The sequence below is a fragment of the Falco naumanni genome, chromosome 1 (genome assembly GCF_017639655.2).
Source record: "Falco naumanni isolate bFalNau1 chromosome 1, bFalNau1.pat, whole genome shotgun sequence".
NCBI classification, from domain to species: Eukaryota; Metazoa; Chordata; class Aves; order Falconiformes; family Falconidae; genus Falco; species Falco naumanni.
Genome location: NC_054054.1, coordinates 118,979,424 through 119,005,441, shown reverse-complemented (window position 1 = coordinate 119,005,441; position 26,018 = coordinate 118,979,424). Strand labels below are relative to the sequence as shown.

General features: G+C 44.2%; 2 protein-coding genes across 7 annotated transcripts; one reads left to right on the top strand and one right to left on the bottom strand.

Annotated features, from left to right (window-relative positions):
• Window positions 1-264: 264 nt before the first annotated feature.
• ACOX1 (acyl-CoA oxidase 1) lies at window positions 265-21,339 on the bottom strand. 3 transcript variants are annotated; one of them, XM_040581197.1, is made up of 14 exons: window positions 21,145-21,339; window positions 19,978-20,137; window positions 11,018-11,178; window positions 9,128-9,235; window positions 8,487-8,606; window positions 7,237-7,352; window positions 6,872-7,041; window positions 6,380-6,542; window positions 5,477-5,667; window positions 5,053-5,232; window positions 4,310-4,415; window positions 4,083-4,226; window positions 3,002-3,208; window positions 265-1,993 (listed from the first exon to the last, which is right to left on the bottom strand). In XM_040581197.1, exons 1-14 carry the CDS (start codon window positions 21,260-21,262, stop codon window positions 1,943-1,945), a joined length of 1,995 nt encoding a protein of 664 aa, XP_040437131.1. In that variant the 5' UTR covers window positions 21,263-21,339; the 3' UTR covers window positions 265-1,942. The 3 variants fall into 3 exon arrangements, with proteins under 3 accessions (XP_040437131.1, XP_040437138.1, XP_040437148.1); XM_040581204.1 differs by lacking the exon at window positions 11,018-11,178 and adding an exon at window positions 14,059-14,219 and having other exon boundaries at window positions 21,145-21,331; XM_040581214.1 differs by lacking the exon at window positions 21,145-21,339 and adding an exon at window positions 14,059-14,219 and having other exon boundaries at window positions 19,978-20,082.
• TEN1 (TEN1 subunit of CST complex) lies at window positions 20,167-25,997 on the top strand. Of its 4 annotated transcripts, none has more exons than XM_040581276.1 (4): window positions 20,167-20,632; window positions 23,397-23,498; window positions 23,620-23,777; window positions 25,084-25,997. In XM_040581276.1, exons 2-4 carry the CDS (start codon window positions 23,413-23,415, stop codon window positions 25,218-25,220), a joined length of 381 nt encoding a protein of 126 aa, XP_040437210.1. In that variant the 5' UTR covers window positions 20,167-20,632; window positions 23,397-23,412; the 3' UTR covers window positions 25,221-25,997. The 4 variants fall into 4 exon arrangements, with proteins under 4 accessions (XP_040437210.1, XP_040437201.1, XP_040437192.1 ...); XM_040581267.1 differs by lacking the exon at window positions 20,167-20,632 and adding an exon at window positions 21,370-21,402; XM_040581258.1 differs by lacking the exon at window positions 20,167-20,632 and adding an exon at window positions 21,409-21,596.
• The last annotated feature ends 21 nt before the right edge of the window (window positions 25,998-26,018 follow it).

Below are 26,018 nucleotides of genomic sequence, written 5' to 3'. Positions count from 1 at the left end.
CATAATAACACCGAGCAACACGCCACAGAGCGCTCCGCTCTCTGCCAGTTTAATTTCTGCCTTGGCTGTGAGCAGCAGGAGGCAAGGGTAACTGTTGGACTGGGCCGGCTGCCCCAGCCCACTGCAGAGCAAAGCCAGAAAGGTCGGAGTGGAAATAAGACAAATAAAATCCAACTAAGGTCTTCTGAACATTCTACTTCACCCGTTACTTTAAATGAGATCCACTGAAGGCAACGCATGAAAGAGAGACATTTTGTCTGAAAACACATTTTTTTTTGTAATTTATTAAATCTGTACATTTAGCTAGTACTGTTCTCATTAACATATTTTTAACCTGCTCCTCCATCATCCCTGCCCAGGTCAGCAGTCTGCCCTACTGAATAAACGAAAGGCCAAGCCCTAGCCCTTTGCTTCCTTTGGTGTGCTTCCACTTGACCTGAAAAACTCAGTAGCCAAAAGGCAAGTTTGATTATTTTATTTGAAATTAAACATTTCTTTCTGTTCAGCTACTGCACGTGGAGACAAACATTGTATCTGATCATTGTTAGTGCCAGGAAAAACTCATCCATGAAAACTGATCCAAAATTACAGACTAACAGTTGAATAATAAAAGCTGTCAGAAAACCAGCTTCTCTGATACTGCCTCAGAACTGCGGGATTTGGATTCATGCTGAAGCTTTTTACCATTTTAAGCTCAAGCTGCTCTTATCTGTTGCTAAGAGAGGATTGTTACTGGACAAAGTTGCAAAAAAACCCCAAACAACAAACCACCAGCGATGATTTGTAGTTGTAGCTGCAGATTTCACTGGGCATCAGGAGGTTAAAAGCTAAACCTTTCACCTGTTAAATCCAGGCAGCACTGTGCAAGTCCCAAGTCAATATAAAACCAAAATTAAGTGAATCAGAGAAAGCTCCTTGGAAATGCATGGGTAGGAAAAAAAGTCTGGACATTTCACTTGGGATTGTCATTTTCTTGAAGAATGCCTTTAAAAAACAGAGGAACATCCCAGGATAATCTGAAGACCCAAGGACCTTGGTGAACTGATTTCTGCCCCTAAATACTGGCTTCGTCATTCCAGGTCAAATTTGCAGTTTCTACCACTACATGTGTTTTTTCACATCAAATCACCCTAAAGTAACATTTGTAAAGTGCTTTGAGATAGTGCTATGAAAATACTAATAGTTAAAAGAAGGGCAGAACATCTATTACCAGCACCCAGCTGATTATTACTACTTGTTTTCTTCCTCAGAGCAGCATTACTATGTTCCTATCAACGAAGAGTAAGGCGCCAGCGTTGGAGACGGCACACAGTCAGGAGTTTCTGCAGGGCAGTGAAAGGAGGATGTATTAGAAAACACATCTGGAGAGATGAATGAAGCAGAGCTCCAGAGAAGGATGCATATTTACTTCCCAGTTACATCAGGAAAGTAGTGCCACATGCAGACTCACGTGCACAAAACTGTGCAGGAGGCTTTAGATCGCATAAATATTTGCCAAACAAGGAGAGAGGCGGTGCTAGTCTTAAAATAAATCAAGACATTGATGCTTTTTGGAGGGAGGACATAACTGCTTATTAGAAGCTATTGCCTGAGGGCTGTTAACTACTTAGTAGTAAAATCCTGCTACCTTTCCAGCTGACAGTAACTTCTCTCTAGTTAGCAGCTTCACAAAAGCAATCCTTGTATGAATCCATAAAGCTTTCTTAGATTATTAAAAGGTTAATTTTACCATTATAATTGCACTTTTAAAACAGGCATCAGTTCCTATACACTCTCCCCAAATACCTCCTCCATTTATAAAAGTGGAAAGAAAGGCTACAATTATTCACTGTCCTACAGCTACCAGGATTTGAAAGGTTTGATTTAGGTGCCTGAAGAAAGGACAAAACCACCCAGTTTTCAGGTCAGGAAAAGTGTGCATTTTAAAAAAAACCAGCAGGCTTCACAGCTTGGCTTGCATCGGCTTCAGGTGTTTGTGGAAAGACTCATGAACCTGTAAGAGGACAAGACAGTGGTTAAGACAGTCAGGCCTGATCTTTAAAACAGTTTAGCTCTTCACATCTTGCAGTTTGTTTTTATACCACGGAAATGTGAATCAGGGGCACTTTGGAGATCTAAGAACAGCCAGCTAACTCCTGTATTTGCATGTCTATATGACACAAAGCATGAGAATATAAGCCCCTCTCCACTACCTTTCTTGTAAGAAAAGAATGCAAGGTTTCTTATACCCATACAGACAATTATTTGGCATTTTAATTAAAAGAAAACTGGTCAAAGTCTCCTAAGGGGACTGTAATGAAGCTCCTAAGTCCCACTGACTTCGGAAGTATAAAAAAAATGAGTAAGTTCTGGTGGGATTTAACTACAGCTGCAGTCTCTGGCAGCCCATCACAGGAGATAGTCTGTGTCAGTCAAATAAAGGCAGTAAAGGCCACTGAGACAGGATTTAAAGTTCTGTTTCAGCTGATGGAAAAGGGACACCAACTCTTCTCAGTTCAGTTTACTTTATTAGCTCAGCTGCAGCTACAGCCTTAGGACAGATATGCAACACCTGACACTTAAGTACCACACGGGAGCAATTTATTTTCTTCTCCAGTCACTACTACTGCCTGAGCACACTGGCAGATTTACCAGAAAACAGGTAAGGCTTTCACAGCTACTGTCACTAAGCAGAATTAACAGCAAGTGATAACTGCTTTTAAACTCGATGAGATCATTCAGTTGTTTCTCTAGGGAGTGTATGATTTCCTCCCTCAACTAAGAAACTCAGAAGTATCCCACAGGGATGGATGTGAGGTACACATGGGAGAGTAACTAAAGAAAGTACGCTGAAAGCAGAGAAGCAGAAGTAGGTTGCTAGTTCTGGTCCATTACCACTAGTGATTTTTCTCCCCCCTTCATCAATTACCTGCTGACATCACTGGATCAAAATTAACAACCCTAAATTAAGTTATTTCTCTGGACACATGTGACCTAAGCAGAAGAAGTAAGGTTTCTTTACCTCTGTTTTGTTAAGTGGGGATTTCTTTGCCCACTCAAACATGTTCTCGTAGACATTCCCATCATACCGGCCAAGCACAGATCCAAGATGAACATCATGAAAGTCAAAGGAGTCTACCAGTGCTACTGCATTAGGACGGATTATAGCCAAGAGCTCTTTCACACGCTGGTTCACTTGAGTAATTTGGGTATCGGTCAAGATACCCGCCTTGGGGAGAGGGGGAAGAAATTATCAGAAGAATACACAAGTCACAGGAACCTTCCCCTACGGCTTAACATAGGTCATCAGCCTTCCCACACACTAAAATGCAGCAGTTCATAAAACGCTAGTTTCTTAGTTGTTGGGGTTTTTTTCTAAGCACTAAGTAACAAAATCAGCAATTTGCTACAAGTGTACAAGCAAAAGGAGATGCCCAGCATAGCCCAGCTATTTAATCTTTGAAGGGAGACTCATTCTTTAGGGTCCTGTATACTAACTTCAGTGGCAAATTTTCTTGAAGAATATGGATACGTGTATATTAAATTCTTCTAGTTTCAGGGAACTTTTTGATATGCAGCAAAGAGGGAAGGGGGAAGACAAAACATATCGTGTCTGCCTGAAGACAAAATAAAACACTGCTGCACAAATACATTCTCAAACTGACAGAATGAAGAGAAGAAAAACAATACCTGACAATCTAAACCCATTCACTGAAATATGGGTTTATATATAACATTTGGACTATAATATCTCCCTTTTGTGCACTAACTTAAAAATGCATACAGCTCTTGGCGCATGCCTAATATGTTATCTCCTTTATTATCTCTTTTTTTTTTTTTTAACATACAACACCTAGTCACCAACTGGAAAACACAGAAGCTAACCTAGACAGATGCCACATTATCATTTATCATCCAACTCTGCTTCTGGCAGATCACAAGGGAAACTTGCTAAGAGCCTTCCATCAGACCTGCTAATGGCCTTCTGGAAGTCAACAGTTGAGACCTTACACCGAAGCATTCCTGCTGCTTTGCATTTAAAGCATCTTTGTAAACAATGACTCTGGCTCTAGAGATTTACAGTGTTGGAGCAGGACACCAACCTGCAAGAAATCCCCTGTGTTCTTACTGATCCCGTACAGGGCATACAGGAGACACAGCTCGGTCAGGACAGCACGGACAGCTGCATTACTGATCTCAGACAGCTTTGCTGTGAAAAGCTTCACTATCACGTAGTGGCAGTGTGCCTACAAGAAACAAAAGGCAGGTGAATCAGTTTCATGAGGAGATGAGAAGGTCTTACAGCACATTTATCGGGCACATCACTGACCTCAGATGCTCGCACAAGGTCAACAGAAGTTCTGTTCCAGGCATCCTCCTTGCTCTTCCTGTGGTTCAGTTCAGCTTGCAAATTCTTTGCTGCAGCTTCTACAAGCCTATTTTTTAAGAGTAAGAAAACCAGATTACGCAGTAACGCTACAGTAACTAGATTACGTACACTGAATTCATATGAATTTCAGTTTAACATATCAGAAGAACTCAGAGGTCACGTGCCATGACTGAATACATGCTTGGAGTGAGAATTGTGGCTCTAAAGCACCTATCATCACTGCTGCAGCTAGAACACAGCTACAGAGGGGTGAGACAACACTTGGCAGCAGGTATGTGGTGCTAGAATACTTACATGTAGGCATCTGTTCTGCTCTCACACTTCCTTCACAACACGTTTTAATATTGTTTCTCTCCAGACAGATGTCTGAGCAGTTTGAATAATACTGGTATTTGTATGCTCTAATATACTTTACATGTAAATTAGAAAAAGATATTTCAAAATGGAGCAGACAGTAGATTAACTAGGCTATGCATAGGCTCTATGTAGCCTCTTGTAACCTCACAGCACTTCGGACTGACCCCAATCTGGTAAAGTGTGTCACTTCTCGGAAGCAACACATGGAGCAAAGCTTTGCAAACCACACCCCAAGAATCTAACGTTACAGGGCAGCGCGCCACTACCATCTCCCAAAACACGTAACGTTACCATTGCTTGACTCAGTCTGGTAAGCGTGAACTCACCGGGCAGCACGTGCTTTGTAGGCCTCCACCAAGCTGACTGGATCGTTGATCCGTACTGTCACAGCCCTAGCAGCCACGTGCTGTGGCTGAATGCGTTGCCTGGAGAGATCGTTAAGGTAGGACACCATGCCAGCAACCCGCTGCCCAGAGCTAACCTGGGTGTAGCTTTTGACAAGGAATCTGAAAACAGAGACCACAAATAGCAACTCTAATGCATGAGTCGCTTGAACAGAGAGAAGTCATCTCACCTAGGGTCCGACTAGCAAAGAACAGTTGTAGGCATATACTTTTCTGTCCAAAACAGGGCAAGAGACAAACATGAGACACCGGTTTCATGCTAATATGGGATACTCTTCTGCTCATCGCTTAGCTACAAAGACCATAATGCCAAGGCAAGAATATCTCTGGACAGAAGCTACCATACCTAGCTGTCTGCAGCATCATCACTGTGTTTTCTCCCTCATAGGTGCAAGACGGGGTGAATGTGACATAGATGTCAGGAATGCCGCTGCAGCGAGAGTAGCCGTGCCCACCACACGCCATCCGACACTCCTCGATGCCAGCATTGGCAGTCCAGGAAGTGAACGCCTTCAGCCCTGCTGTCAGCGCGTGGAGCTGATGGAGAAAAGCAAAGCCAGTTTAGATTTTTTTTATTTCCCATTCTTAGCTCACACACGTACAGGTTAAGTACTGCAGCTCCCAGAACAAAGCAGAGTCAACATCATCCTTCCACCATCCCACAGGGCCTTGTTTTTCTTCTACGAACCTTCCCCTGCACCAAACTATTTATATGAAAACCTCTGTACGTGTAAAGGCTTGTAGTACCCCAACCTTTCTGTCTCTATGCATTATATGTACAAGACTCTTTTCAATGCCTATTGTCACATCAGGTTCTCAGACAGAATCTCGAACTGAAAACTACCACTTTAAAAACCTAACCCTTCAGTATAGTACCGACACCTTTGATCAACAAACCAGTTCTACCCCAGTCACTTGGAAGAACAATCAAGAAGCTACAACACAAGCGTAAGACCAGTTTTAACTCCAGTCCCAAGTGATATGCCATCACTTCTGGAAAGTCACCTTTTTAAAAAATATATTCACAGTAGCTTTCTCACTATTTTTCACAAAGGGCTGCTAAATGAATAGCGCAAATAAAAAAGTAAAATCACCAGCACATACCGGGCTTGGGATCTCTGCATCTTAAAAAAGTACAAAGATGTCTCGTGACTGAACGCCGAACAGGCCTGATGCCTTTTCTTCATGCTATAATGAGTCCTTACACAAAATCAACAAACACCCCTCTGATTTCCAGAGGACACAGTACCTCTGGCAGCTCACTCAGATCCCCTTCATTGATGTCTCCACTAATCCGATGATAGGTGTCTTTTATGTAGGCTCCCACAAAATGAAAAGCATATGCTGTTGCCAGGAGGGGAAAGAGTTTGTATTGTTGGGTCTGATAATCCAGGATCTGGGGTTCTGGTTCCCTAAAGCAAAATACAGATGAATTAGCACGCCAGTGGTTGGCAAACTGCTGCACAAGTCCTATTCTGCTTTAAGGAGGTTCTCCACTTGGATAGGACAAGCCGCATCCGTCTCAAGCCAGTCTATCTAAGACCACACAGAAAAAGCCTCTGGCAGAGGGAAGACATTCTGGCAGTCAAAAACCCAAAAGATTATTCACCTCCCCGGATGAAAGTCTTTTGAAACTATCAAGTGCCAAAGCAAACAACATCAACCACAGTCCTTCTTCCCTCCAGTATTTGAGAATTTTCCCTCAGCACTTAAGGTTGCTCTTTTATTTCACTGCGCTTACCCTGCCTTTAGCTCAGACTGGTGTCTCACTGCACTATAGCGGATGGCAATGGTGCAAGCCCGGGACAGGGAGCGAGCTGAATCGCCTACAATGAGAGATCGGATGAACACCATGGTCCCATAGGTTAGCTTGTCACTCAGTGGTTTCACATAGGTGCCATCTGGTTCAACCTACCAAAAAAAGAAAAAAAATAACAGCCTGTTGATTTTTAAAGTTTCCTCCCTTTCACATGTTCACTTATCAAGTTCTAAACTCACCAGGTAGCACTTACAAGCAAGCTACAATCTTTCTGGTACACTATTGAACCACAAAAGAGATGTGAAGTGGCCATTTTTAATAGCATATGCTGAAATTCACTGCTTTACCTGGGCATATTTCATCAGCATGTTTTCCCGAGGAATTCTGAAGTTGTCCATTTTCAGGTAGCCATTATCCATTTCGTCATAACCAAATTTTGGCCCAATGTCACCCACTGTAATACCTGCAACAGATAAAGCCACTTGCATTAAAAAATAGGAACTAAACACCACACAAGATTCAAGCCTTCTCCAATAAGGAGATTATTAGTTTTCTAGCAAGTCCTGGCACTGTCAGGAGTGACAGCTAACGAGGACCTTAGTCTCCTTGATGGAAAAGCAGTAACCTGGTTTCGGCTGGGATAAAATTTCTTCCCAGTAGCTGGTTTAGTGCTGCGTTTTGGATTTAGGATGAGAATAATAGTGATAACACACTGATGTTTTAGTTGTTGCTGAGCACAACTAAAGTTACTTAACTTGGACTAAAGTCCAAGTTAAGGACCTTTCAGCTTTTCGTACTGCCCTGCCAGCGAGGAGGCTAGGGGTCACAAGAAGCTGGGAGGGGACACAGCTGGGACAGCTGACCCAAACTGGCCAAAGGGATATGCCATACCATATGACATCATGCTGAACAATAAAACTGGGGGGAACTGGCTGGGAGATGGCAGCCTGCCACTTGGGGACCGGCTGGGCATCAGTCAGCAGTGGTCCGCAACTGCACCATGCCTCGCTTGTTTTGTGTATTCTCCTGTTATCTTCCCTTCCTTTTCTGTCCCGTTAAACTGCCTTTATCTCAACCCATGAGTTTTATGTTTTTTCTGATTCTCTCCCCTATACTGTGGGGGGAGTGGGCAAAGGGCTGTGTGGTGTTTAGCTGCTTACCAGGTTAAACCACCACAAGAGGACATCAAAACATGGGGATCTTCCTAATTTACAAGCAGTTCTACTATCCAGTCCCTGGGGAAGTTGTCTCTAAAGATCATCCAGCTCACTTCTAGCCAGATGATGATGAAAGGTATTCTCTCCTTTTCTGAAAGCAGGACGTGCTGCCTCATAAAACGCATAGCTGAGGAACACTAGGGACAAAATCAAATCTCAAACTAACCTTCACATTGAAAGTATGACATTAAAGATCATTTAGTGGTAGTTCAGTCATAAGAAAAGACTCCTTTAAGCCCTGTAACCTGCAACTACTCACTCAAATCAGCTAGTGAAATAAGCCATGTACATTAACAAGACATATGCAGCTCTATATATATTTTCAGAGAAACAGATCTAACATATTCCATGAGTGCTAAACCTATAACATTCATTTTTACCTGGCAAAGGTTCATGGGTGCCCAGCTGCCGTATGGGAACAATGAAGGCATGCAGCCCTTTGCACTGGCCCTGAGTGTAGAGCTGAGCCAGAACAATGGCATGGTTCGACGTCTTTCCAACTGTAAAAGGAGTGAGAGTCAGAAGGAAAAAAAACCATCAAAGTCAAACATATATACACAGTCTCCTTCCTTAGAGCAGGATTTGAGATTACCTTAACCACATCATGCGCTAGAAAACCAGATTTACAACACTGAGAATTCAACCGAATTCTACAGCTAGACAAACTGTGTTGCTCGAGTCAACAGAAGCTGCACAATATGATTCTCTTGCCTATACGATACCAAGTCCTTGGCAAACCTGCCGGTGAAGCCAAAGGAAGTACAAGGATTTTGATACAACCCAACAAAAATTATGCCAAATCCATACAGCGCAAATGATTCTGAGAAACAACTCAGAGCACAGATAACCCGAAGTTTTAGTAGGCTCTGATAAATTTGTCACTTGTGCAAGAGTAACTGCCTTTCAGCCAGCTCTTTGGATGAACTTTCAGACATCATTCTGTAAATATAATCCACATGACATCACCTCCCTCCGTTTTTCTGCACATCTTCCAGATTTAGACACACAGTGATAAACTTACGTCCACCTGGCCACCACTTAATGGAGGTCACAGTGGGGCTGTTGAGGATGAATTCCTGGGTAGCAGGGTCATAAGTAGCTGTAGTTTCTAGACCCCGAAGATGAGTTCCTGAAAACAAGCAAACACATTGTTTTGGCAGAAAGTCAGTCACAGAACAGAGACAAGCACAGAACTAGACAACGGAAAGTTGTACAGTAGTAATGTACAAATTTTAACTTTGCTTTTAGGCTATATAAAGGACTAAATATCAACCAATTAAGGAAGAACAAGTGAGAGTCAGACCATGTTCTGAGACCTGAAGTCAATCCTCAGAAAACATGTTGCATTTTTTCCCCAGTGGTCTAAAAGCAGTTTTCCAAGCACCTCTGATCTGACACCTTTTTGCTATGACACACTAAAAGTCCTTTCTCAGTTAAAAGGTCCACAAAAACATGCTCACCTGGATTTCACTAAAATTGCAATCTGATTAAATTGCAAAATAAAAATCATACACTTTTCAGCCACAAGATGAAATAAGTAGTGCCCACCATCTCTTCATTCCCTCATCAGGCCTACATTCTCCACCTTGATGGAGCAGTTTCTCCCAAATGAAATCATCCATAGCTCCAAGACAGCAAGGTATGCATATGCTAGGGTACTGATGCAGGTAGATGAAGAAACTGCAAAAAAATGAAGGTAACAATTCCAGCAACAGTCTGTCTTCTGCCCCCAACTCTTTACTTCTCACACGCCTGCCTGAACAGTGGTATTGTCCCTGCATGCGGTAAAAAAAAAAAATAATAAAAAAAAAAAATCACCAGGCCTACTTGCTTGAGTAAGACAAGCTGTGAACAATCCTGTAGGGTGGACTGCCAGAACAAAACAGAGCCAGTGACTCTACACAAGAGCTTCAACATGAAAAAGGATATCTCCTTGATGCAACCGCATTTCCAAAGAATGGAGTTAATGGTAGACTTCCACAGGCAGCTTAACACAGACTTACACTGCTGGCAGAGGATCTTCAAACCTCACTAGCTGCAAGAGATTCTCCACAGACTTGCAGTTACTTTATGCTTCATACAGTCTCTATATTTCACTTCAGCACAAAGGTGAATCCTGCTCGTTTTTTGAAAATAGTTCTCATCTGCAACTCTCAGATGTCAAAATTAAAGTTTTCCAAGGCATAATATCCTCCCTTTGAAACTTGGATTAAAAGTGTTGCAATCACAATACTGCCGGAGTTATCAAAATCCATTTCAAAGCTTGAAAGCAAAGGAACAGCAACAAAATCTACTTGCGACAAAGAATTAAAAAAACCCCACATTTCATGGTCCAATTACAAAGAACATACGGCAGTGAACTAAAAATCTGGAGGGATAAAGAAATAAAATAAAGCTTCCCACAAAACACGAGCATTGGAACCACATCATCCACGTGTTCTCTGATCCAAGGTCAGTCCCAAGGTGACAAGCAACTCTTACTTTTTTTGGCATTTCTTTCAGTACTTTAAAGCTCTGTCCTTTTGTCTTCACACCGAACATTAAGTACAGCAAAGCAGAAACCACACTGGAAAGAATGGTAAGTGTAGAAATGAACAGATGTCATCAAACTGACATCACCATAGCCATATGCAAAATCTATAAGGGCTTGAATGGCACAAGAGGAGCACCCAGTGTGCTCACATATAGAACTACAGGCATCAAACTCTCCCATAGGAGGAAAAGAAAAAAAAGGGCAAGCAGCACATGGCGTAATGATCTATTAAAAATTTCAGAGACAGTCCACTTCTCGTTATAGCCACAGCTGCACGTGTAAAGACTGTGGGGTAAACACACACCATTTTTCCCAGGCAGGGGAATCCTTTGTACACAAAGCCATTCTTAGCAATAGCATTTAGTGAATGTACTGTACCATGGCCCATTTCAGTCTGGGCATAAGTGCCAATGATCTCCAGGTTCCAGGCAGGCATGAAGAAGCGATCCTGCTGCTCTGGGGTTGCCTGGGTGAGAAGTGTGGGGAGGAACATGCCCAGATGAAGGTCCAGAGGTTCAGGCCGTCCACGATGAACAAAGCTGTGAAGAAGTGTCATGGGATGGGAGTGTGAAGGGAACATTATGGGAGGGAAGCAAGCATGAGGATTCATGGTGGAGATTTAGGAAGAGACAAAAAGAAAAAAAATAAAAATGATTCACGTGTAAATCAGAATTCAGCAAGTGTATTTTAGAAAGCCAGAGCACTGTCCTTTTCTCAAGCCTGAATAATAAGAAATTACACTTACTCTGAAATAAACGTGCTGCAACACATTTCTTTCTAATCATACATAAAACGTATTTGCAACATTCTCATATTTTTGATGCACCATGACTGATAAAAAATGTATTAATCCAAACCAAAATACAGCCTAGACCTTCACTATGGTTTGGAAACCAGAGCATCCCTAAGTTAAATGGGCTGAGTCAGATTGTCAGATTGCTGAAGATGTGATCTGGCTGGCAGAAGCGAGCCTTCACCCAAAGATACAAAGTTCACTTCTTTTTTTCCCCCTCATGGTTTGAGGGCAGAACCTGATAGAAGTCCCAATTTACCCAACTGAATGAGCTAGGTTTTCACCAAACTTTATTTTTTTGAAACTGTCTGTACTATATAGTACATTTTTTTCTTTAATTAAAGATCAGACACAACTAGCATATATTACATTCCAACTCAACTTCTGTTATTTTTTAAAAGCTCTCTTAAAAGGACAGTGCTCTGCATGTGTAAGTCAAAGCTGTGAACATAAAAACTTGGCAAGAAAGCCAAAAATTTTCAGCTTGCAAATCAACAGTACAAAGTCTCCCCAATTAAACTTGTTTCATTAGAACCACTCCTCCTCTGAGTGCTGCCAAACATCACGGTTAAGTAGCCAAGTGCTCTCTTAGATTCTGATATAAAGAATTAAATGCTTATTAAATCTTTAAATATTGATAGCTTTGGAGCATTAATATAGCAGGAATATAGACTGAAGATCAGTACCTTCTGTACAAAGTTTGTTCATCTGGCCCATTTATGTATGAAATACTGTAATTGGTCTTTAACAGAAATATATATATTTAAATGAGATATACATTATGGAAAGCACACTGATCTGAGCTTAGCTCAAACTCAGCTGGCATTCCTATCGAAGAAGAGTGCATTCTTGTGTTACCTCTAAACACGCTCATATGAACTAGCTCTATCCCTAGAGCTTCCTAAGAACTGCAATTCTTTTCTCCGATATTCTCAGGCACCTACAAATAAATTCAACCATCTAATAAACCCAGTAGCAATGTTTTCTAAGCTTTTTGACCGAACAGTGACCAAGCTCACCAGGGGGCTAATGGGTTATCAGGAACACCAGCTTTTAAGTGAGTTCAGTCCTGGTGAGAAGCACACAGCTGACAAAGACTGAAAGAAAATCCTTATTTACTAACTGTAGCTACAAACCAAGTAGAAACAGTACAGTATTTCCACTACTCCTTTTTGTTTCCTTTTCATCCCTGTGCTATTTGTGCTTTTTCTTTCTTTTATATTTTTTGAGAGACTTAATCACTATGAAATAGGTTAAAATCAACACAGGCTCTCAAGTAGGTACTCGCTAAGATAAAACTGAGTAACTACCCATTCCGGCTAGGACTCAATTCAGTAATCCAGAGGTCTGTTTCCCCATAGCAGTTTCTAAACATCAGGATTAAATTAAGCAGAGCTCAGTGACAATTACTGCAGAAGCCTTACTGATGAAGTAGTTGGACACTCAGTATTCACAGCAGGAATGCCAAACAGTTGCATTTTAACTATTCAGCACGATAAGTACATTCACTTTACCATACTACCACCATATTTGTTCTATTAAGTGTCAAAATACTAATTTTACCATCAAGTGACACAAGAACTATAAGCAAACCAGGCCATCACCAAGCAAGAAAGTGCACTGATCTAATGTGAAATACCAAGTTGGTGTGGATGTGTGTCTGATTTAAAGAAGTTGGTGTGAAAAATCAAGTGAGGTCAGCAGGCATTTATTTATTGTTGCCATCCAGTCGTGTCTCGAGCTAGGTTTGCTCACTCCGCCTCTCCCAAGCAGAACAGATGACAGGGTGTCCTCCATTGCATCTTCTACAAACATTTCAGCTACCGTGAGTAGCTGCAACTGAACAACTAGGCAACTGGCATCACCATCTAACTTTTGCAAGTGTCCAGACTTGTACATATCATGTTTTCCGAGTTCAGATGCCAGCACAAGCACCGAAGCCTTTGGTTTGTTAAACTATTCTTGCTGGTATTTAACAGCCATGATTCCAAGTTTTGGGCTAAAAGACTTTTCTGACACATTAAATATTCTTCCATTTGAAGAAGAGAAAGTAGTTTTCGCCAGCAGTAGGAATAAGATGTTTTTCTTCTTTGAAACCAAGATCTTTCCATAAAGTTGTATAGCCGCAGTGGAGTAGCATCTGGAAGAAAAGTGCTTGGGGCAAAGCATGCCTTACTTTCAAGAACAAAAAAGCACAACCTCACCATGCTACATTGCATCTAAAGGTATATTTATAAAGGCCAGTCATGCACTAAGAACTCTGAAATACACATGCCCCGAATTCAAGCAAAAATAAAACCCACAGTACTGTTGACTGACGTGTTCCAACCAATTCAAGTGAAATTCAGACTCCCTGGGCTTGGAACAACCTCCTCACCCTAAAACAACGGTAAGCAACTACAAAATCAGTGATCAGCTAAGAGGTGCATTCTGGAAAAGATCAAAACTAACTCTGTGATCGTTGGGATGCAAAATGTAGCAGCTGTCTGGCTACAAGGCATGAAACATCAATGGTTAACGGAACTATTTTACCTTCCCCCTTTTAGATTTACCTAGGGAGCATCACCAATTTACAAACTGGAGTTACAGAAAAGAGGTTACCCATTGATCCCTGAAGGGAACTAACCATGTCCCATTTCGGTTTGAGCGTAGGTGCCAATGATCTTGACTCCATGGACCAGGGGCAGCCATTTCTCCTTCTGAGCATCAGTCGCTTGGATCTCTAAGGTTTTTTGAAACATGCTGAAGTGGAGACTGAAAGGTTCAGGAAAATTGCCCAAGCATGTTCTACAGGAGAGAAATAGAGGGATCTGGATCTCAGTCTTACTGTTACTGTGATCCTGAAAGGCTTTTCTCCAACTGTAGCACAAGACAAATAATCTCTTTGCTTTTTCAACCTTTTTTTGTCCTACAGGCAACCTCCAAACATGGAGGCATCAGGAGCAATGCTAATGGGGAAATACAAAGATTCGTGGGGAACATAAAACTGAAGACATGAAAACCAATTTTCTTCTCCATCTCTCAGGCTCAGTGGGAATAAATCCCACTGCTGCTGGCAACCTAGAACTAGACCACTATTAGCTAGAAGCACAGCGTATTGAGAAGGAAAAGGCTTCTTTGGTAACCAAGTGCTTTTCCAAAGATCTCTGTATTCCCTGTAGCTGCTTCTATCAGTTGCAAGATCAGGACCTCACCCCTCAATGAAAATTACTGTTACAGGCTAGTGCTGGAGGGAATGGAAGAAAAATCAGACATTTTAGGTGTGCCTCAATCAAACAGAAGTTATTTCATAAGAGAGAGCTCTACGAAATTTAGTAGCCACAATGGCAGGCAAAGCACATTCCCAATTAAAAAAAGCTCCAGAACACAAACATGCTAGAAAGTTTCACTGTGTAAAAGCTATGTAGTAAACGACAGCATCTTCCCTTCAACACTCTGCAGTCTGAACAGTTTTTCCGTCTTTAACCTACTGTAAATGAACACTTACTCCATCCAAACTCTGAAGATGGATGAGGAGAAAAGGAGCGGTCTGCACAAATACCTACATACAAGATCTCTCCCACCTACCCAAGATACCTACAAGGGAAATACATCCTTCCCTCTCGAGGTATTAATACCTGCTCTGGGGGCACATTTAAGAGTGTGTTGCCAACACAGATCTGCAGCATAGCACATGCTATGCATATAGTTTGTCAAATTCCAGCAGTATTTGTGACTGGCATTTTACACCATGCCTGAAATGAGTGCTTTGGAGCGGGGAGTAAATAATTAGTAACTCAAAACCATCTCCCTATACAACCTGTGAAATTCAGTCTTCAGGTGAGAGAAAGCAGGGCAAAGCTTCTTCAGCAGCCCTGAACTGCTTGTTGAAGACACTTACTTTAAATGGAACAGTTTTTAAATGGACAAGACTGACCGAGCCATGGATTTTTCCAGAACCAAAACTATTGTGATCAAGTAATCTAATGCTGGTGATTAATTTATTAACTGTACTTTAAGCTGGTGTCAGTGCAGGTACAGTGTCTAGAGTTCTCTAGAGTTGAGGCAGACATTTCTTTTACCAGAACATATTCTATTGCCTACAGCAGCACACGTTTACAAAGCTGAAGTTATGAGAGTGATCAAGGGCCTAAACATGCTACAAGGACAGTGAGACTGAATGTTTTTCAGCATTGTTGAGGTTTCCTACGTGGGTTATTCTTTCAGGCCAGGACCCATATAGCAACAGCAGCACCCTTTACTTGCTTACTGCCTACAACACAATTACTGTGCATCTACTCCTTGGGCCAAAAAAGGACAAACTGACAGGGAGAAAATGAGAGCCGAGTTTGAAATACACTGTTTCAGGGCAGCTTGCGAAGAGCTTGAACAGTTCTTTGCGTATTTTGAGAAGCCAATGAAACAACTTGTTAAAAAGGTGCAGGCACATGCTTTGCTGTCAGAAAAATCAGGTCAGATACTGCTTCTTTGAAGGTAATTCTCCAGAAAAAAAAATAACCTTCTTAGAGGTCACACCAGCAACTTTCACTGCCTATCAGTAAGTCTAATCGCAAGTGCCAGATATTTTGTGCTTAACTAGCACTTCTCTGATAGGAGCAAGAAGACAGACATTTTGCAGGCAGAAACTTTAACATCCCTGGGTCAGAAGGGCATACTATTTCACTGACTAAACATGCAGCATTTTAACAGCTTCTTGCATTAACGAAGTTGAAAGCAGAACTGAAACCCAGCTAATTTACAGCAGAAACTTTTCAGCTCTGCATACTCCACACTGAATGATTGGGACTTTCTCAACATGCCTTTTCCCCACTTGAATGACAATGAGAGAGAATCCCGTTTCCCTCATGACACAGGGCAAACAGAAGAGGTACTAGCTGTGAAGTGAGGACCAACAGGTTTTCTTTCTCCAAACTCTTACTCCTTCCCCTCCCAATTTCTACCTTCCCACTTGGCATCTCCCACTACCTATACAGCTTGTTCTCCAGAGGCTGCGTTGTGTAACTGTTGAAGTATTTTGCTCCATCACAACTGGAAGTGCCTAGCTGCAGCCAGCAGTAGTTGCTTGATCTACGACCAATGACCGCCTTGTTGGTCTGAAGTCAGACTTGCTACAGTAATCAGCGAGCCAAGAGGAGGGCTGCAGATCCAAATCCACTTACAGGAGAAGGTTGTGTAGTAGTTGTGTAGTGGTAAGCTACTTTGGCAATACAGATCTCTCCAGGCTTCAGAGCAACCAATGCTACCCACATAGTACGAGGCACTTGCATTTGACAGATGGGTTTGATAGCATATCTATCAACGAACAGTGCACAGCAGGAGCAAAGTCTGTTTTCAGAGAGACTCCGAAGCTAAATGAACAACTGCAGCCTGAGAATGTCTTTGCAAAACTGGGTCACAGAATAGGATCATTTACTTTAAAGCAAAATCTGCAAGCAAGCTTTTCTACTCTTTTGTGGTTCTTGAGGTAACTCTCTCAAGGAAGAGCACGAAGGGTCACCTCAGTGGAGAAGGAGCAGGAGGTGTGTCTGACCTGTGCTTACTGGACTTCAGAGCTAACGGTTAGAAAAGTTTACTACCACAGTATTTGTATAAAAAAAAACAAGTTAGACTCATCCACTCCTAATGCTTTTAGCGGTGGCTAGTAGGGCCCCTACAACAGTTTTCCTGGTGTGATTTGCTGAAAGCTAATGCAGGTCCTAACTTAAGTGTCAAAATGAGAAGTAAAGACAAATTCTCACAGGTAAAGTGCACATTCATGCAATGCTTATGAACACAGGAACCATCTGTTGACTTGCAGCTCTCGGATCTTCTCTTCTTCTATGACCAAGTTTCTCCCAAGTGTTTTTCATTTCTTCATTTAATCCCATTTTCCTCAGTGAAGGTTACTTAAACTTGAAGGTGAATTAAAACTGACTGGATTGCTCTCTTCAAAGAGCTGTGTAGCATTACACATCAGAACAATTTCCCATTTTCATGCTGACTTACATTTTGCTGCAGTTAAGACTGTAAAAGAAATCTTAAATACTGGCACTTTAAGGCTGCTGGCCTTCAAAACCTGTAGTCACAGCAGCAACCACAGTGTTGACAGATGTTAAGACACAGAAAAAACTGCTTAGATGAGAAGCAATTAAAATGGCTTCTAAACATATTTAACAGATCCTCTTATGCTTTGGAGTTCAACAAAGCCCTTGTGGAAACAGAAAGGAGGAACATTTTTTGACGTGTCACAGCAGCAACAAACGTTTAAGCGTATCTCCAGGGCAGCTGAAGCATTTCTCCTCATCCATTCATAAATTAAACTATAAAGTCACGTATCAGTCATGATACAAAGCTACTTAGTGAACTTCTGGTAGTATACAAAAGCTACAGGAAAACAACTAAATCAAAAAATCCATATGTAAATAAATCTGTCCCTGCTGTTTGGGGATAATCACAAGGCACGAGGGATTATTGGCAAAATACCTTGAGCTTCCAGACATAAAAGATCCGATGGTCAATCACAATAAATACAACTTGACATCTGAACGAAGGACTTCAATCTATTTCATAAACTTCATTCAAGGCACGTCACAACACCACATCCATTCAGTTTTCCAGTTTGGAAAAACAAATAGGCCCAAATGTAGTTTCTCCAGGTCACCTTCTACACAAATGAAGTCCCTTCTAGTTAGCGCCAATTAGCATGTTTGGATACGTGACAGAAATAAACTTAATTTTGCAAGTCGGGTGGAGTTCACTAAGCTTAAAAAAAAAAATTTTGACACTCAGGTGAGAAAGTGGGGACAGGCGTTAAAACATAAATTAAATCAAAGGATGAAAAAATAATAATTTCATTTCTGCCATTTATTAAGAAGCAGTCAGCCAGTATCCTCCCTTGCAAATACCAGGTATTATAGTTAAGAATCCAAATCTAGAATATTAACAGCATATAGTTCTTAGAGCAAATAAGCTTCACCTGTAGGTAAGAAGTAACTGCACTGCTTTTCATTCTACATGTTATTACAGAAGACACTGGAAAATACAGTCAATTTACAGCAACTGCAATTATCTTCTGAAATCCTGAATGTCTGCAATTAGAATTGACTCCTGAAAAAAAGTAAGCCTTCCTCATTGTTTTAGTTGATTCTGGATCATAAATTCTGACTAGTCACACCTACTACCCATATCACATCAGATGTAATGTATTATTTGGTATCTATGTGAAATACTGAGCTTTCATCCATCTAAAGTTAAGAATTGCTGACTCCCAAATGAGCTTATGGGAAAACAAAACTAGATTCTATCATTTGACTGCTTCAGAAAAGTCCTGTTTTCATAAAATGTTGTCAGTAATACAACCAAAAGACAGCATTTACATTGCAAACTTTGTTGAATTTCCCAGCTGGTACAGTGGATAGGCTTCTCAGAATTTTCTCCATCAAAATAACTGAAGAAACTTCCCTGTCACCTCCAATAATCTTTGTGCAGGAAAAATTAATTATTAACTTCTACCATGCAGTATCTGAATCATCTCATCCAGACACTGAACTTTTTTCTTGTTATCCCTGTCCACTGATGCCAATATTTGGATGATCATTTACATTACTTCCACAAAAACTTTCATGACACAGGTTAAGGTAGACCAATTTCTTAAAAATTAAAACTACAGCAGACAAGATGATTTCAGCTAAGTTCCAATACTCATACCCTGAGGGCAATGACAGCTTTTCTACAAATCCAGTCAAGAGGGGGGGTTGTGATTCTACCAGTGCATTATTTAACATGCAATGTTCATTTAATATGCCAGAGGATATATCCATGGTGCTACGTCCAGATTTCTAGAGCTGGGCAATCTCTTTGTTAAGCAGTTTCTGTTTGATTACATCAGAATGAGTTTAGTAAAACTAAGGGGAAAAATACATTCAGTCAGGAACTAAGTTCCCTGCAAGCTGGAAGGAATGAAACTCAGATGTAAAAACATTTTTATTAACTCAGTCCAAGGGTAATACTATCAGATAAACAAAAGGTCAAAAAGAACAAAAAACCTCTAAGGTCAAAGGGAACCACTACAGTACCAGGAGCTTGGAGGAGGGAGACAAGACAGATAGTTGTAAACAAGAATTTATAAGCTATCTTGGAACATTTTCAAATATGCCTGTAATGCAACTTCATTAGGTCTAAGTGCAAAGTGAAGTAATCAGCTTTAAAAGATTTCATTAGAAGCTGCAACCTCACCAGATCTGTCCAGATTCAAAATATTTGGGCCTATTTTTTGCTCCTTTTTGGGAAAAAAATAATCAGACTAAGGGCTCATTTTTTTACTTTCTGCACCATATATAATAAAAAGGGTGCAACTGTTAATGGTGCATTTCTAGTAATAAATCTAGGAAAACAAAATTCAGGAAATCGGGGTTTCATCTGAAATTCACTGAAGCCAAGACTTCAGTGGGCTTTCATCCAGGTCTTGAGCTCCCTTTGGGCAGCAAGCACAGGGGAAAAGTACAACTCTAATGGCCTTGGTGACGATCAAAGTACATACAAGAAGCAAACTCTACCAGCTCGGTACCTTTTAAACCAGTAGATCTCCTCCGGATCTGCAATTCCATATTCTCTTAACTTCATCACCATCAGAGAGCTCTTCCTGATGGCTTGTTCATAGCGCTGGCTCCGGGACAGGAAATTCAAATCCTCATGCTGGAAGTCAGGGTCATTAATAACTAAGGCCTCTGGGGACACAGAACAGAAGAGGAAAACAAACTCAGTTTCCACAGACCTCAACAGACTGTGGGGTGCAAAACTATTCAACATTTCACTTGCTGTACTTTAAGGTACAAGAACAGAAAATTAAAAATTAATGAAGTCAGAAAAGAGTCTCACGCTTTTGTCAAGAGGGACTCTAGCAGCAGAGCACCCTCCCCTGCCACACATAACCCACATTTTAAGTTTGGAGCACTCTGGAGGTCAATTCGCTGCTGTAAGACCTTCAGGCCTCTCAATAACAGTCTCAAAGCCTCAGCCATCGTCAGTGCGGGATCAGACCGCCTCGTGGACTCTGATACCCGCAGAAGTCCTTGCAGAAGGGCACAGCGATCGCTCCCACTACGCCAACTACAAACCGAAGTGCCCAGAGGCTGCAGACTTTCCGTGTCCCCTCTTCAGCACACACACCAGCCTCTGACAGTCCCACGCCAGCGTGGGCCCGGAAAAGGAAGAGGATGGAGGTATTTCACTAATGTGACATTTCATGGTAGAGGTGGGTGAGAAACAGGTCACATTTGTACTGCTGGGCAGGAGTGTAGTAGGAAGCAAAAAGGAGGGGAGGGGGCCAAAGAGAAATGCCCATGGGCAGCTGCCCCTTACCCTCTGGAGGAAGGTGGAAGTGAGGAGGAAGAGGACACAGCTCTACCAGGGCCACCCCAAATCCCCTGGGATGGGGAGGCGGGGGGACCAGGGACACAACCCCGCTCCTGCTCTGACCCACCAGACAAACCCCCTTCCGCAAGGCGGCCCCTCTCCTGCACACCCTCCCCTCACCGCCCCCCCTCCCCCCGGAGTCTCCCCTCTCCCCAAAGGCTCCTCCCCACGCCCCCCCCCAAAACCTCCTCCCGCCCCTCCCTGGAGACTCGCCCTCGGGCCTCGTCTCACAGCGCCCCCAGCCCGGCCCGGCCCCGCTCCCCTCAGCGAGGGGCACCGGGCCGGGAGCGGCGGCGGCACAGCCCGGGCCCTGCCTCACCGATCTCCTTGCGGCGGCGGGTACGTTCGGCGCCGCCGTCCAGGATGTGGGTGAGCAGCTCGGGCTGGAAGGTGGCGGCGGCGCGCTCCCTCCGCAGGTCCGCGTTCATCACCATCATCGCGGCGGTAGCGGCGGCTGCGGCTCCGCTCGGCCCCGGCCTCAGCCCCGGCCTCGGCCCCGCCACGCCCCCGCGTGACGTCACGCAGCGCGCCGCCGCGCTCCGGCCACGTGACCGCCGCGGGGAGCGGCAGCGGAGCGGTGAGCAGCGGGCCGTGCCGGGGCTGCGGGGCCGTGCCGTGCCGTGCCGTGCCGCGCTTCCAAGCAGGCACCGGGCTGCCCCTCCGCCTGCCTTAACCCCGCACCCGGATGCACGTAACGCGCTGCAGGGGGGTGCCGGCTGCACGGGGGCGCGCGCGCAGCGTTTGGCCGTTGAGGCTGAGCTGCATTTGATGGTGCGTGAGACTACCGAGCGGGCGTGTGGTGCGTTGCAGGGGGCGCGCATTAAGTGGTGCGTGTAGCGTGCTGCGTTTGGGCCCTGGCGTGCCTTAAATTGTGCGTTAAGTTGCGCATTGAGAGTGTACATGACATGCTGTGTCGGCAGCCAGGCATTTAATAGTTCATTAAATAGTTCATTAAACATCCCTATAGCATACTGCATTAGATAGTGCGCTAAAGCCGCATGCAAGAGGCACATGGGGCCAAGTGTGCCTTAAATGCATATGGAACATGCTGCAGTTGACGTTGCACATGCATTAAATAGCACATTAAGTGGGCACATACTGTATTGCAGTTGGGGTTGGGCAAGCGTTAAAAAATGCATTAAATACACAGTGAGCACCTTGCATTCCTGGCTGATCCCATCCTGCTGCACAGTGTGATTCAGGAGCAAAACTCGAGTGATGCAGGGTGGCCTTTGCCCTGTTCAGGAGGTGCAGAATTGAACCTGTTTTTTAAATCTGGGTTAGGTGAGGTAGAGATGCAGGGAGCGGCAGCGTGCACAGAGCTGGATTTCCACCTCTGTTGCTACTGGTAGGAACCCTGCCAGAGGGGTTTCACAGCCCACCTGGGTGTGCACAGCCTTGTATGGGACCATGGGGCAGCTAAACCCAGAGTTCGGGCATGCGCAGAGCCCAGGGTGAGCCAGGATCACCCTGGTTTCAGTGGCCTCTCACAACAGTCCTCCATGGGACTGCGGTGGGGCATTTTGCAAGGTTGCAACCCCCTGAGCAATGGCACCAAGCGTTAAAGCCACAGGGTTGCAGCTCAGCATGTCCCCACTGCTGCATAATCAATATTGGTGGTCTTCAAACCTGCTGGGGTGGCCCCACTAGTCTGTATTGCAGGGATCTCTGCCAGGGCCATTGTGCAGCTCTTGCTGTCCCCCCGCAGCAGGGCAAGAAACCAGAGAGGAAAGCAGTAAATGGAACATGGAAACATGCCAAACACAGGCAACCTGCAAGGGAAATTGGAGAGGAAAATGATGCCAAAAGAAACCACTTCTGGGCACATCCAACAGCCTGGCTACAGCACTGGCTGGGCAGAATTAAAATCTTGCCAAAGCTGCTCTGCATTCCTGCTTTTCTGTGTGCTTTGCATTGTGGCTGGCCTGCTTGTGCCAGCCCTGCTCCACTGCTGTAGCTCCAGGACATCCCACTTGAGTCTTATCTTGGGCCACATCATTCTCACTCATCACACTCCTCATCATTCGTCTTCTAAACCCTACTAGAGTACTGATGAAACCAGGCTGGCATGTATCCAAGTAATTGTTCTCCAGCTTCAGGATCACACACTGCCAGAATTTCCTGTCCTGCAGAATGAGAACAGACTGAGGGTCATGCCTTCAATCTTTCTGCATGGTACCCCCTTACGCCAGCACCTGGGTCTATTCCTGCATCTTGGTCCCTCGCACTTTCCGAAGTTCTCAATCACCATTTTCCCCCACTTCCTTAACCTTTCTCAACCCACCCATAGCCTGGGGGAGACCTGTGGGGAGGACCTGGATGTTTTGGTGGGCTGCCTGTTGCTGTTCATGCTGAATTGTGGTGGGGGAAGGTAGCCCCTCTTTATGCCATGATGCCTGGGGCTTGGCACGTGCGCTGAGCTGCAAACAGGACTCAGCAAGGAAGCTGTGAAGCTGCTGCAGCCCCCTGGATGGGGAGCTCTGGGCAGGGAAGGAGTTTTGGGACAGTGTCACCTTGTATCTATATCAGGTACTAGAGTGACATGAACTTAGATCTTTTGCTTTACTGCAGGCCCAGTTTGTGTGAGATGCTGCCAAGTGCTGCTGTCTATTACTTCCCATGGGAGATCAACAGCTCAGTCCCAGAGGGGGAGGCGCTGAGGACATTTGGCAGGTGAGAAGGTACCCTGCTCTCCCTTCAGGCCAGGACTTTCCTTCACTGGCTTATCCCCCTCCTTTTGTCTGTAATTGTTTTACCTCTGCACTGCTGAGCTTCCCAAATCGATCGTTCCCAGGTTACACTGCTACGACCTGGCCCGGTCCGAAGCCATTCTCACTGCTCAGCATAGCTCAGCTCACTACCACGTCTGTATCGACACCAGGTTTGTGGAGCCATTCCAAGCCCAGCTAGGATCTTGCTACATGGTCCTAGGAGAGACTGAACACAGGGAAGGTAAATGCTCTGAGAACCAGTGCCCTTTGCTGCTGTTCATGGTCCATCCGCTCCTTCCTGGCTCCCTGGGTGCATGGTGAGACATGCTGTCACTTGAGGTCAGCTTTGGCCAAGGCAGGCTCATCTCCTGCAGCTGCCTCCGGTCACATGAGTGCATGATTCAGCAGCCTGTCTCTCCCTGATGACCATGAGAAGAGCCCCCCATACCTTGGTGAAAATCTGGTACTCTAGCACAGATTTCATTAGAAATAGGCAGTGCCTTAGCAGCATCACTGAGCTTGTGAAACCTGTGCTAATGCCCTCTGGCATCACTGCCAGCCACCACATCATCTGTGCTCCAAACATGGCTGATTGCAGTAATACGTCATTGTGAGCTGGCTGGGTTGGTCTTTGCCATCCTTGAAAGGCTCTAATTATATCCTTGCCCTCAGACACGGGGCGTGAGGAATGCAGGCAGGCTCTGTCATGTAGGGCACCCTGTTGTCCTTTCCTGGGGTGCCCTAAGCGTTACTCTGGTTGCACGGTGCTTTGCGTGGGGAGTTGATCTGGGCTGGGCAGTGAGTTTGTGAAGCAAATCCCACATGTTTTCTTGGCCACACCTGATAACGAGCAGTCGCATTCGTGGCATTGAAATCCTTGGTGGCATGTGGAAACCCACACTGCACGTGGCATGTGATGAGTGATCTGCTAAGCCACTGCTGCAACGTTTCTTTAGAAAGGCATGTTATTTTGGTCACCACTTAGGAGTGAGTTGGCCCCATTTTGTAGGGGTAGAAGGGGAGCAGGCTGAGATGGTGGCTATGTCACCAAGGTTTGGCCACTTTTGCACAGCTGCATGTTACCGTTTGAATGCCACTGATGACTCGTTGGTTATAGTCAATGTTGAGCCTCTTCTAAGCCCAGCTTTGTTCTGTCCTCTTCTTGAGCTTAGACCCATCCCTGATGCTTTTTAGACAGTGAAAACCAAACTTCGTCCAGCTGCGAAGCAGACGGATGCTGCATGGCAGGCACTGGCACCAACATGTCCTGGGCTCAGCGTACCCCAGAGCAAGGAGAGCCCAGTGTCAGCCACCAGCATTTTGTAGCCAACAGCGCAGAGGGAAAGCACATCACTGAATTAACCTGCTCCTGGGCATGCTGCTTGCATCGGTGGAGGCACGTGGCTGGTCCGGTCTCCTGCAAGTTCTCAGGCTATGGTTATTTGGCCAGCTGAAGCCACATGCTGCCTGAGGGAACCTCTTTCTTTGCCTCCGAGCTGCTGCATCTGGTTCGTTTTTCTACAGAAACTTCCTGTTTATATTCCCAGGTGAGGGTCCTGTGGTAAAGGCACGAATATTGACCTGCGTGGAAGGGATGAATGTGCCCTTGCTGGAACAAGCCATACAGGAGCAGAGGAAATACTTCAACAAGAGACAGGAGCAGACGGAAAACAGGACATCCTGACAGCAGCTCTGAGACCAGCCATACACTGGTCCTTGCGCTGCCATTTGCAACAAATGTGTTAAAAGTAAATTTGGAAGGTGGGTTTGCAATGTACTGCTTTTTGTTGTGGCAAACAGCAAAGTCAAGTCACCAAGCAGGGAAACACTTGAAGACTGTGAGTCAGCATGTGACTGTGGGTTGCCTGTTCATGCCAGGTGTCATTACGGAAAATAAGCTTTGGGAAGTAGGTTTCATGTTTGTTTAAAAGGGTGCTTAAGGAAAGGGGGCACTTGGGTTATGGTCCTTTTGCAGTGCAAGGCTTGGACATGTCAGAAAAAGAAGTCTCTGAATCTCAAGTTAAACAGCTCACACCCCACATGCACTGCCAAAGCACAGTGGGTTACCAGGCTGTTGGCAGGTCGGAGGTAAAGGGCATTAGTGCAAAGTTCGTTGGTCCTGCGTGGCTGTGGGTGCATGAGTGCATGTGTTTGGTCACCATGACTCGGCTGCCACACAGGAACGTTCCTGGCAAAACAAATACCTGAACTGACCAACAAAGAAACAACAATAATGAGGAGTCACTATTTTCAGTAGCAACTGCCTCTTCGGGTTTCCAGGAACTGGTGTCTTAAGGGAGGGGATTGATGTTAGGTCTAAAATAAATATTTGCAGTGCCCTGAGAACCACCACTTCACTTTCTTCCTTGACACAACTAAGTTTAGGAGACCTCAAATAGCTATTTTTAAAAGCATCTAAAGGTTTTGATTGCTATTTTCCTAAATAAAGATTAAAAGAGAAGGCAGCCTGTCTTTTGTTGAT

What these genes read in the sequence shown, in the direction of transcription:
- TEN1 (XM_040581276.1), top strand. Translation starts at nt 23,413, where the DNA reads ATGCTGCCAAGTGCTGCTGTCTATTACTTCCCATGGGAGATCAACAGC. An exon ending in GCGCTGAGGACATTTGGCAG is followed by an intron (nt 23,499 to 23,619) that starts GTGAGAAGGTAC and finishes GATCGTTCCCAG; the next exon opens with GTTACACTGCTACGACCTGG. An exon ending in AGAGACTGAACACAGGGAAG is followed by an intron (nt 23,778 to 25,083) that starts GTAAATGCTCTG and finishes TTATATTCCCAG; the next exon opens with GTGAGGGTCCTGTGGTAAAG.
- ACOX1 (XM_040581197.1), bottom strand. Translation starts at nt 21,262, where the DNA reads ATGATGGTGATGAACGCGGACCTGCGGAGGGAGCGCGCCGCCGCCACC. An exon ending in TAAGTGGTGGCCAGGTGGAC is followed by an intron (nt 8,607 to 9,127) that starts GTAAGTTTATCA and finishes CTCCTTTTACAG; the next exon opens with TTGGAAAGACGTCGAACCAT. An exon ending in TACAAAGCACGTGCTGCCCG is followed by an intron (nt 4,416 to 5,052) that starts GTGAGTTCACGC and finishes CTTAAAAAATAG; the next exon opens with GCTTGTAGAAGCTGCAGCAA.